We start from the raw sequence: 12,213 nt of genomic DNA, 5'->3' as shown, positions 1-12,213 counted from the left end.
AGAAACAGAGACAGAGAGCAGCGCGAGGGATGGACAGAAACAGAGACAGAGAGCAGCGCGAGGGATGGACAGAAACAGAGACAGAGAGCAGCGCGAGGGATGGACAGAAACAGAGACAGAGAGCAGCGCGAGGGATGGACAGAAACAGAGACAGAGAGCAGCACGAGGGATGGGCAGAAACAGAGACAGAGAGCAGCGCGAGGGATGGACAGAAACAGAGACAGAGAGCAGCACGAGGGATGGACAGAAACAGAGACAGAGAGCAGCGCGAGGGATGGACAGAAACAGAGAGCAGCGCGAGGGATGGACAGAAACAGAGACAGAGAGCAGCGCGAGGGATGGACAGAAACAGAGACAGAGAGCAGCGCGAGGGATGGACAGAAACAGAGACAGAGAGCAGCGCGAGGGATGGACAGAAACAGAGACAGAGAGCAGCAGCGAGGATGGACAGAAACAGAGACAGAGAGCAGCGCGAGGGATGGACAGAAACAGAGACAGAGAGCAGCGCGAGGGATGGACAGAAACAGAGACAGAGATGGACAGAAACAGAGACAGCGCGTGAGGGATGGACAGAAACAGAGACAGAGAGCAGCGCGAGGGATGGACAGAAACAGAGACAGAGAGCAGCGCGAGGGATGGACAGAAACAGAGACAGAGATGGACAGAAACAGAGACAGAGAGCAGTGCGAGGGATGGACAGAAACAGAGACAGAGAGCAGCGAGAGGGATGGACAGAAACAGGACAGATGGACAGAAACAGAGACAGAGAGCAGTGTGAGGGATGGACAGAAACAGAGAGCAGCGTGAGGGATGGACAGAAACAGAGAGCAGCGCGAGGGATGGACAGAAACAGAGACAGAGAGCAGTGCGAGGGATGGACAGAAACAGAGACAGAGAGCAGCACGAGGGATGGACAGAAACAGAGACAGAGAGCAGTGTGAGGGATGGACAGAAACAGAGAGCAGCGTGAGGGATGGACAGAAACAGAGACAGAGAGCAGTGCGAGGGATGGACAGAAACAGAGACAGAGAGCAGCGCGAGGGATGGACAGAAACAGAGACAGAGAGCAGCGCGAGGGATGGACAGAAACAGAGACAGAGAGCAGCGAGAGGGATGGACAGAAACAGAGACAGAGAGCAGCGTGAGGGATGGACAGAAACAGAGACAGAGAGCAGCGTGAGGGATGGACAGAAACAGAGACAGAGAGCAGAGAAACAGAGACAGAGAGCAGCGCAGAGGGATGGACAGAAACAGAGACAGAGAGCAGCGAGAGGGATGGACAGAAACAGAGACAGAGAGCAGCGCGAGGGATGGACAGAAACAGAGACAGAGAGCAGCACGAGGGATGGGCAGAAACAGAGACAGAGAGCAGCGTGAGGGATGGACAGAAACAGAGAGCAGTGCGAGGGATGGACAGAAACAGAGAGCAGTGCGAGGGATGGACAGAAACAGAGACAGAGAGCAGTGCGAGGGATGGACAGAAACAGAGAGCAGCGCGAGGGATGGACAGAAACAGAGACAGAGAGCAGCGCGAGGGATGGACAGAAACAGAGACAGAGAGCAGAGCGAGGGATGGACAGACAGAAACAGAGATGCAGCGCGAGGGATGGACAGAAACAGACAGAGAGCAGCGTGAGCAGAGACGAGGGATGGACAGAAACAGAGACAGAGAGCAGCGCAGAGGATGGACAGAAACAGAGACAGAGAGCAGCGCGAGGGATGGACAGAAACAGAGACAGAGAGCAGCAGTGCGAGGGATGGACAGAAACAGAGACGGAGAGCAGTGCGAGGGATGGACAGAAACAAGAAACAGAGACAGAGAGCAGCGCGAGGGATGGACAGAAACAGAGACAGAGAGCAGTGTGAGGGATGGACAGAAACAGAGACAGAGAGCAGCGCGAGGGATGGACAGAAACAGAGACAGAGAGCAGTGCGAGGGATGGACAGAAACAGAGACAGAGAGCAGTTCGAGGGATGGACAGAAACAGAGACAGAGAGCAGTGCGAGGGATGGACAGAAACAGAGAGCAGTGCGAGGGATGGACAGAAACAGAGACAGAGAGCAGTGCGAGGGATGGACAGAAACAGAGACAGAGAGCAGCGCAGAGGGATGGACAGAAACAGAGAAATGACAGAAACAGAGACAGTGCGAGGGATGGACAGAAACAGAGACAGAGAGCAGTGCGAGGGATGGACAGAAACAGAGAGCAGTGCGAGGGATGGACAGAAACAGAGACAAAGAGCAGTGCGAGGGATGGACAGAAACAGAGAGCAGCGTGAGGGATGGACAGAAACAGAGACAGAGAGCAGCGCGAGGGATGGACAGAAACAGAGACAGAGAGCAGCATGAGGGATGGACAGAAACAGAGAGATGGAGAGAGAGGTAGAAAAGGCCACAGATATTACCTGCAGGCAAGGCACTAGACTGTGAAGGATACAGGGAGGTGCCCTCTGTGAGGGGAGCAGGGGGGTAAAGGTCAGAGGTTAAAGGTTAGTCAGAACATTAGTACAGTGGAGGAACCCCCATCCACTACAGTACTACAACTGGTGCAGGGGGATGTTGCCCCTAGACACTGATCTTTGGTGACTTTAGCATTTTCCCCACTAATGGTTAAGGTTAGGAATGGGGAGGTGAAGCTGATCCTAGATCTGTACCGAGGAGAACCTTAACTTTGGAGCACTACAACTACACGACTGGGAAACCATGGAGTATGATCCACCACAGTCTACATTCACAACTATTAGTAGCAGAAGTGTGCTAGTAGTCACTATTGACAGTAAATACAGTGACAGTCCAACATGCAACCACTTCAAGGCACATTCATGCATTTCTTTAACATCTAGAAGTGTTATCTACGAGGGCTCACTTCAATGTTAAGAACATGACGGTTGATGAGAAGATGATTTGTACAATGAAAGTAGAATATTTTCACATCCATGTTGAAGACTTTGACAGTTTGTGTAGCTGGTTTCAAAGGTCAAATAGGGGGTGCTTATATTTGTCCTGTTTCACTGAATGTACAAATGGGTAACCTGTACGAGTGTGAGGTGTGAAATGGAAATGTGTTTCTTTGCATATCCCAACTCCCCCTGGGGTCACGGCCAGGGTCAGCCATTATAGACAACAAACAAGGAGAAATGTGGGTTAAGTGCTAAGAGTGTATGTTAGATGACTAACACGTTGTACATAATGACTACTTGGGCAGCAGGCAGCCTAGGGGTAAGAGCATTACTGAAAAGGTCACTGGTTTGAATCCCAGAGCCGACAAGGTGAAAATTCTGTCGATGTGCCCTTGAACAAGGCACTTAACCCAAATTGCTTCTGTAAGTCTCTCTGGATGAGAGTGTCTGCTAAATTACTAAAATGTAAATGCCTTGCTCAAGGGCAGATCAACAGATTTCTTTAATCTTGGGGATTCAAACAATCAACCTTTTGATTACTGGCCCAACACTCTAACCAAATCAAATCAAATCATCAAATCAAATGTTATTTGTCACATACACATGGTTAGCAGATGTTAATGCGAGTGTAGCGAAATGCTTGTGCTTCTAGTTCCGACAATGCAGTAATAACCAACGAGTAATCTAACCTAACAATTCCACAACTACTACCTTATACACACAAGTGTAAAGGGATAAAGAATATGTACATAAAGATATATGAATGAGTGATGGTACAGAACGGAATAGGCAAGATGCAGTAGATGGTATAGAGTACAGTATATACATATGAGATGAGTAATGTAGGGTATATAAACATAAGGTGGCATAGTTTAAAGTGGCTAGTGATACATGTATTACATAAAGATGGCAAGATGCAGTAGATGCAGCAGTTCAAATGAGTACAGTATATACATATACATATGAGATGAGTAATGTAGGGTATGTACACATTATATTAAGTGGCATTGTTTAAAGTGGCTAGTGATACATTTTTACATCAATTACCATTATTAAAGTGGCTGGAGTTGAGTCAGTATGTTGGCAGCAGCGACTCAATGTTAGTGGTGGCTGTTTAACCGCTAGGCTACCTGCCATCTACTTATCCTACCTGTTGTGTGTAGGTGTGTGTGTGTGTAGGTGTGTGTGTGTGTTGTGTGTGTGTTTGTGTTGTGTGTGTGCGTGTGTGTGTGTGTTTGTGTTGTGTGTGTGCGTGCGTGCGTGTGTGTTTGTGTTGTGTGTGTGCGTGTGTGTGTGCGTGTGTGTGTGTGTGTCTTTGTGTTGTGTGTGTGTTGTGTGTGTGTGTGTTGTGTGTGTGTTTGTGTTGTGTGTGTGTGTGTGTTTGTGTTGTGTGTGTGCGTGCGTGCGTGTATACCTAACACAGTGAGGCGTGCTGAGGCAGTATCTTGGTCGATCTCTGATTTAACAGTACAGGTGTATGTTCCCTCATCCTGCTCGTGGACATTAGGGATGGACAGGGAATCCTCATCCTTCTTTAACCTACAGACCAGTCATGGGAGGAAACATGTTATTACATCACTATAACATGACATTACAGAACATCACTATTACATGTTATTACACGTCAACTATAGCTATGCTCTTTCAACACCACTGTTTTTCTGTGTTTTTGTACATGCATTGTTTGTGCATTTCATCCCATGGACACAGGGCTCAATCAAGTTACAGTTTGAGCCTTTAAAAGCTGATGGTAGAGAAAACTGTTGTTGAGTTGTTTCTTTCACCTCCATCCCAGAGAGAGAGGCTTGTCATCCTTCAGCCAGGTAACAGTGATGGGCAGGGTGAGGTCTGACTTGACCCGGCAGTCAAAACGAGCCATGGTGCCTCGAAATGCTGACTGGTGCTCTGGAGCCCTGACGATACGGGTCGGCTCTGAAACAAACCGTGTACACCACACACAGGATACAACAGGGCACACACACACACACACACACAGGACAGACAGGCAGGACAGACACGCAGGACAGGCACGCAGGACAGACACGGGACACACACAGGACAGACGCAGGACAGTCATATCTGGAAAAATGATGGGGATAGATAGGGAAGCCAAACGCCTTGCATGGAATTCCTGAACAGCTGGAGCTCAACCAATTAGATTAAGAGTGTTTTTTTTCTCATGATATGAAATGACATTAAGGCCACATGGGAAGAATGAGTATAATCAACAGACTACAGAATATGATTGTCTAATGTGAATCTCTAAGTAACGTCATCTGCTCTGAGAAACAAAATAGGTTGATAAGGCACGAGGAAATGTTTGGCAACAACACAGGGGCTATTTGGTCTGAGAAGGAAACATAAAAACAGAAGCATGAAGTCGTGCTGTGATGAGATTGGTTGCTCTCTAACCTTTGACCTCCAGTTGGACCTGGTTCTCCTCCTTGCCCAGGATGTTGCTGGCCACACAGGTGTATGTACCCTGGTCCTCAACCCGCGCACGCTTGATCTCTAGGCTCCCGTTGATGTAGACCCGGTATTGACCACCGTCCAGACCACTGCCCTGACCATTCTTAAACCTACACACACACACACACAGAGGGGAAAATATTCAGGGTAAGACACAGGGTAAGACACACACACACACACTCACACACACACTCACGCACATCCATAACTTTTACATTCTATCATTTCAATTCAATTTCAATTCAGTGGACTTTAATTGGCATGGGAAACATACAGTATGTTAACATTGCCAAAGCAAGTGAAAAATATAATAAACAAAAGTGAGATAAACAATAAAAATTAACAGTAACCATTACACTCACAGACGTTCCAAAAGAATAAAGACATTTCAAATGTCATATTATGTCTATTTACAGTCGTTGCCAAAAATTTTGAGAATGACACAAATATATTCACAAAGTCTGCTGCTTCAGTGTCTTTAGATATGTTTGTCAGATGTTACTATAGAATACTGAAGTATAATTGCAAGCATTTCATAATGCATCCATTTGTATCCATGTCATCTACAAGACCCTGCTAGGTAAAGTCCCCCCTTATCTCAGCTCGCTGGTCACCAGCAGGTATATCTCTCTAGTCACCCCCAAAACCAATTCTTTCTTTGGCTGCCTCTCCTTCCAGTTCTCTGCTGCCAATGACTGGAACGAACTACAAAAATCTCTGAAACTGGAAACACTTATCTCCCTCACTAGCTTTAAGCACCAACTGTCAGAGCAGCTCACAGATTACTGCACCTGTACATAGCCCACCTATAATTTAGCCCAAACAACTACCTCTTTCCCTACTGTATTTCATTCATTTATTTATTTTGCTCCTTTGCACCCCATTATTTTTATTTCTACTTTGCACATTCTTCCATTGCAAATCTACCATTCCAGTGTTTTACTTGCTATATTGTATTTACTTCGCCACCATGGCCTTTTTTTGCCTTTACCTCCTTATCTCACCTCATTTGCTCACATTATATATAGACTTATTTTTCTACTGTATTATTGACAGTATGTTTGTTTTACTCCAAGTGTAACTCTGTGTCGTTGTATGTGTCGAACTGCTTTGCTTTATCTTGGCCAGGTCGCAATTGTAAATGAGAACTTGTTCTCAACTTGCCTACCTGGTTAAATAAAGGTGAAATAAGCGTCATATGCTTTTATTGACAATTACATGAAGTTGATGCAAAAAGTCAATATTTGCAGTGTTGACCCTTCTTTTTCAAGACCTCTGCAATACGCCCTGGCATGCTGTCAATTAACTTCTGGTCCACATCCTGACTGATGGCAGCCCATTCTTGCATAATCAATGCTTGGAGTTTGTCAGAATTTGCGGGGTTTTGTTTGTCCACCTGCCTCTTGAGGATTGACCACAAGTTCTCAATGGGATTAAGGTCTGGGGAGTTTCCTGGCCATGGACCCAAAATATTGATGATTTGTTCCCCGAGCCACTTAGTTATCCCTTTGCCTTATGGCAAGGTGCTCCATTCTGCTGGAAAAGGCATTGTTCATCACCAAACTGTTACTGGATGGTTGAGAGAAGTTGCACTCGGAGGATGTGTTGGTACCATTCTTTATTCATGGCTGTGTGCTTAGGCAAAATTGTGAGTGAGCCCACTCCCTTGGCTGAGAAGCAATCCCACACATGAATGCTTTACTGTTGGCATGACACAGGACTGATGGTAGCGCTCATCTTGTCTTCTCCGGACAAGCTTTTTTCCGGATGCCCCAAACAATCGGAAAGGGGATTCATCAAAGAAAATGACTTTACCCCAGTCCTCAGCAGTCCAATTGCTGTACCTTTTGCAGAATATCAGTCTGTCCCTGATGTTTTTCCTGGAGAGAAGTGGCTTCTTTGCTGCCCTTCTTGACACCAGGCCATCCTCCAAAAGTCTTCGCCTCACTGTGCGTGCAGATGCACTCACACCTGCCTGCTGCCATTTCTGAGCAAGCTCTGTACTGGTGGTGCCCCGATCCCGCAACTGAATCAACTTTAGGAGACGGTCCTGGCGCTTCCTGGAGTTTCTTGGGTGCCCTGAAGCCTTCTTCACAACAATTGAACCACTCTCCTTGAAGTTCTTGATGATCTGATAAATGGTTGATTTACTGGCAGCAATATCCTTGCCTTTGAAGACCTTTTTGTGCAAAGCAATGATGATGGTACGTGTTTCCTTGCAGGTGACCATGGTTGACAGAGGAGGAACAGTGATTCCAAGCACCACCCTCCTTTTGAAGCTTCCAGTCTGTTTTCAAACTCAATCCGCATGACAGAGTGATCTCCAGCCTAGGCCTCGTCAACACTCATATCTGTGTTAACGAGAGAATCACTGACATGATGCCAGCTGGTCCTTTTGTGGCAGGGCTGAAATGCAGTGGAAATGTTCTTGGGGGATTCAGTTCATTTGCATGGCAAAGACGGACTTTGCAATTAATTGCAATTCATCTGATCACTCTTCATAACATTCTGGAGTATATGCAAATTGCCATCATACAAACTGAGGCAGCAGACTGAAAATTAATATTTGTGTCATTCTCAAAACTTGTGGCCACGACTGTACAATGCTGTAACGATGTGCAAATAGTTAAAGTACAAATAAGAAAATAATTAAACATAAATATGGGTTATATTTACAATGGTGTTTGTTTTTCACTGGTCACAAATCTTGCTGCTGTGATGGCACACTGTGGTATTTCACCCAGTAGATGGGAGTTTATCAAAATTGATTTGTTTTCAAAATCTTTGTGGATCTGTTGTAGTCTGAGGGAAATATGTGTCTCTAATATGATCATATACTTGGCAGGAGGTTAGAAAGTGCAGCTCAGTTTCCACCTCCTTTTTGGGCGTGGTGCACATAGCCTGTCTTCTCTTGAGAGCCTGGTCTGCCTACGGCGGCCTTTCTCAATAGCAAGGCTATGCTCACTGAGTCAAAGCTTTCCTTAAGTTTGGGTCAGTCACAGTGGTCAGGTATTCTGCCACAGTGTACTCTCTGTTTAGGGCCAAATAGCATTCTAGTTTGCTCTGTTTTTTTGTGAATTCTTTTCAATGTGTCAAGTCATCTCTTTTTGTTTTCTCATGTTTTGGATGGGTCTAATTGTGTTGCTGTCCTGGGGCTCTGTTTGTGTTTGTGAACAGAGCCCCAGGACCTGCTTGCAGAGTCTCAATTTGGTGTTTGTCCCATTTTGTGAATTCTTGGTTGGTGAATGGACCCCAGACCTCACAACCATTCTATAACTCATTCAAGTATTTTTAGCCAGATCCTAATTGGTATGTTGAATTGTATGTATGAATTGCATGTTCCTTTTGATGGCATAGAATGACCTTCTTGCCATGTCTCTCAGATCATTCACAGCTTTGTGGAAGTTACCTGTGGCTCTGATGTTTAGGCCGAGGTATGTATAGATTTTGTGTGCTCTAGGACAACGTTGTCTAGATGCAATTTGTTGTCACGTTCTGACCTTAGTTCTTTTGTTAGGTCTTTGTTTTAGTATGGTCGGTGCGTGAGTTGGGTGGGTTGTCTATGTTCCTTTTTCTATGTGGTGTTTTTGTGTTTGGCCTGGTATGGTTCTCAATCAGAGGCAGGTGTCGTTAGTTGTCTCTGATTGAGAATCATACTTAGGTAGCCTTTTCCCACTTGTGTGGTGTGGGTGATTGTTTTCTGTCTTAGTGTATGTCAAAAGACAGTACTGTTTCGTTTCGTGTCATTCTCTTTGTTTTTTTGTTTTAGTGTTCTGAGTTTATTAAAGATCATCATGAACACGTACCACGCTGCGCATTGGTCCTCCAATCCTTCCTACTACTCCTCCTCAGAAGAGGAGGAAAACAAGCGTTACATTCGTATTCATGGTCCTGGTAGCTGGACCTTTTTTGTCTTACTGAGATTTACTGTCAGGGTATTACAGAATATTTGCAGAATATCTAGGTGCTGCTGTAGGCCCTCCTTGGTTGGGGATCAGCAAACAGTAGACATTTGACTTCAGATTCTAGTAGGGTGAGGCCAGGTACTGCAGACTGTTTTAGTGCCTCCGCCAATTCGTTGATATATATGTTGAAGAGGGTGGGGCTTAAGCTGTCTCCCTGTCTCACCTCACGGCCCCGTGGAAAGAAATGTGTGTTTTTTGCCAATTTTAACTGCACATGTTTGTGTACATTGATTTTATGTCTTGTGTTTTTCCTCCAACACCACTTTCCATTAATTTGTATAGCAGATACTCATGCCAAATTGAGTCAAAGGCTTTTTTGAAATCAGCAAAGCATGAGAAGACTTTGTCTTTGTTTTGGTTTGTTTGTTTGTCAATTAGGGTGTGCAGGGTGAATACGTGGTCTGTCGTATGGTAATTTGGTAAAAAGACAATTTGACATTTGCTCAGTATATTGTTTTCACTGAGGAAATGTACAAGTCTGCTGTTATTGATAATGCAGAGGATTTTCCCAAGGTTACTGTTGACGCATACGCCAAGGTAGTTATTGCGGTCAAATGTGTCTCCACTTTTGTGGATTGGGGTGATCAGTCCTTGGTTCCAAATATTGGGGAAGATGCCAGAGCTCAGGATGTTGTTAAAGAGTTTAAGTACAGCCAATTGGAATTTGATGTCTTTATATTTTATCATTTCATTTCATTGATGTTACCATCAACGCCGCAGGCCTCTCTGGGTTGGAGGGTTTGTATTTTGTCCTGTAGTTCCTTCAATGTAATTGGAGAATCCAGTGGGTTCTGGTTGTCTTTAATAGTTGACTCTATGACTTGTATTTGATCATGTATATGTTTTTGCTGTTTGTTCTTTGTTGTAGGGCCAAAAAGATTGGAGAAGTGGTTTACATATACTCTACATCCCCATATATTCTCTACCTGGTTCTATCTTTCCACACTCATCAGTATATGTATTTTAGCTTTTGTGTGGACCACAGGAAGAGTAGCTGTTGCACGACAGCTAATGGGGATCCAAATAAAGTAAACTCACCAGCGTAGCTCAGGAAGTGGCGAGCCAAAGAAGGGACAGTCCAGGAAGGTTCTGTTGTTCTCTATCACCTTTATTAGCTGGTTCTTAGCACCAAGCATCCTGGGAGCCATGTCTAGAGAGAGAGAGAGAGAGGGAGAGAGAGAGAGAGCAAGAGAGAGAGAAACAATTGACATATTTAGTCCTATTTCATTATAGCTTCATCACTCATCATCATAATCATCATCTTCATCACCACCAACACCACTCCCTCTCTTTACCCAATATGCTGACGAAAGCGTTGGCCAGCAGGTAACCATGGTGATTGGAGGCGTTACATTGGTACACAGCGCTGCTGCCGATCTGAACAGAATGAAAGATGATGGTGTCACCTACCACCGATCTTCTAGGGTTGGGCAGGGAGCCTGGGAGATGGGGAGAGAGGTAGAGGGCAGATGGAGAGAAAGGGGGGAGAGAAGATAGAAGATAAAGAATAGAGGGGTGTAAATGTAAATAGTCAAAACTGGTTGGCAATAGAAATGCTGATTTGAGTTTGTTTATCCAGATGGTACTCTATGTCCATTAGAACACAGCAGGGTGATAATTGATGTTGAATGGGTTGTGAAGGACTCACTACTTCTCTCCATAGGCTCTCCGTTGACCAGCCACTGGATGAGTGGTTTGGGGTTCCCATTGGCCCGACACACCAGACGACTGCTCTCATCCGGTGCTAACACCAGGTTGAACGGCTTGTCCAGCCAATAGGGAGCCGCTGTTGGGTTCAAGAGATGCCATTGGTCAGAAGGTCAACCACAAAGATCAACATACAGACACACACACACGGCTCACAGACACAGAAAACACCTCCTCCGTGTATACCTTTAACCTGGACGAAGATGGAGTGTCGGATGCTTCCTATCTGATTGTTGGCCATACACATGTACTCCCCTGCGTCCTCCTCTGACACGCTGTCAATACGCAGAGTCTTATTGAAGTTGTCTAGCTTCACCTTCTGGTTCAGATCTCCTCCCTTCTTAAACCACTTTATACTGGGGGTGGGACTGAGAGGGATAGGGAGAGAGTGGGTGAGGGGGGAAAAGGGGAAATTGGGAGTGAGATTGGGTGTTATTTTTCTTGAGAAAAGTATTAATGTGTGTGTGTGTGTGTGACTGCTTGCGTGCGTGCGCTTGAGTATTTCAGCCACTCACACTCCGGCAGCAATACACTCCAGCTGTAGTTTTTGTCCTCTCAGCACCGTCATCCTTGAGCTGTCAGTCCCCGTGGGGGAGAGGAAGTTAGGGGGAGTCTCTGCTACCTTACGACCTGGGGACAGGAGAGGAAGTTAGGAGGGTCTCTCTGCTACCTTACGTCTGGGGACAGGAGAGGAAGTTAGGGAGGCCTCTCTGCTACCTTACGACCTGGGGACAGGAGAGGAAGTTAGGAGGGTCTCTGCTACCTTACGACCTGGGGACAGGAGAGGAAGTTAGGGAGGCCTCTCTGCTACCTTACGACCTGGGGACAGGAGAGGAAGTTAGGGAGGCCTCTCTGCTACCTTACGTCTGGGGACAGGAGAGGAAGTTAGGGAGGCCTCTCTGCTACCTTACGACCTGGGGACAGGAGAGGAAGTTAGGGAGGCCTCTCTGCTACCTTACGACCTGGGGACAGGAGAGGAAGTTAGGAGGGTCTCTGCTACCTTACGACCTGGGGACAGGAGAGGAAGTTAGGGGGGTCTCTGCTACCTAACGACCTGGGGACAGGAGAGGAAGTTAGGGGGGTCTCTGCTACCTAACGACCTGGGGACAGGAGAGGAAGTTAGGGAGGCCTCTCTGCTACCTTACGTCTGGGGACAGGAGAGGAAGTTAGGG

General features: G+C 46.1%; 1 protein-coding gene across 7 annotated transcripts in view; it reads right to left on the bottom strand.

Annotated features, from left to right (window-relative positions):
• LOC135541646 (neurofascin-like) overlaps nt 1-12,213 on the bottom strand; it is a 68,899-nt gene that overhangs the window by 36,631 nt on the left and 20,055 nt on the right. For 6 of the 7 annotated variants that reach the window (XM_064967960.1, XM_064967962.1, XM_064967964.1 and 3 more), the window contains exons 4-12: nt 11,557-11,671; nt 11,228-11,409; nt 10,983-11,120; nt 10,630-10,773; nt 10,373-10,484; nt 5,313-5,479; nt 4,685-4,832; nt 4,315-4,439; nt 2,406-2,450 (exon numbers count right to left, since the gene is read on the bottom strand). In XM_064967960.1, coding sequence (XP_064824032.1) covers nt 2,406-2,450; nt 4,315-4,439; nt 4,685-4,832; nt 5,313-5,479; nt 10,373-10,484; nt 10,630-10,773; nt 10,983-11,120; nt 11,228-11,409; nt 11,557-11,671 — 1,176 coding nt within the window. The remainder of the gene's footprint in view (nt 1-2,405; nt 2,451-4,314; nt 4,440-4,684; nt 4,833-5,312; nt 5,480-10,372; nt 10,485-10,629; nt 10,774-10,982; nt 11,121-11,227; nt 11,410-11,556; nt 11,672-12,213) is intronic. The other variant, XM_064967961.1, reaches the window with a different exon arrangement.

This window comes from Oncorhynchus masou, chromosome 6 (genome assembly GCF_036934945.1).
Source record: "Oncorhynchus masou masou isolate Uvic2021 chromosome 6, UVic_Omas_1.1, whole genome shotgun sequence".
NCBI classification, from domain to species: domain Eukaryota; kingdom Metazoa; phylum Chordata; class Actinopteri; order Salmoniformes; family Salmonidae; genus Oncorhynchus; species Oncorhynchus masou.
Note: the sequence above shows the minus strand (reverse complement) of the source record. Positions and strands in the feature narration are given on the sequence as shown.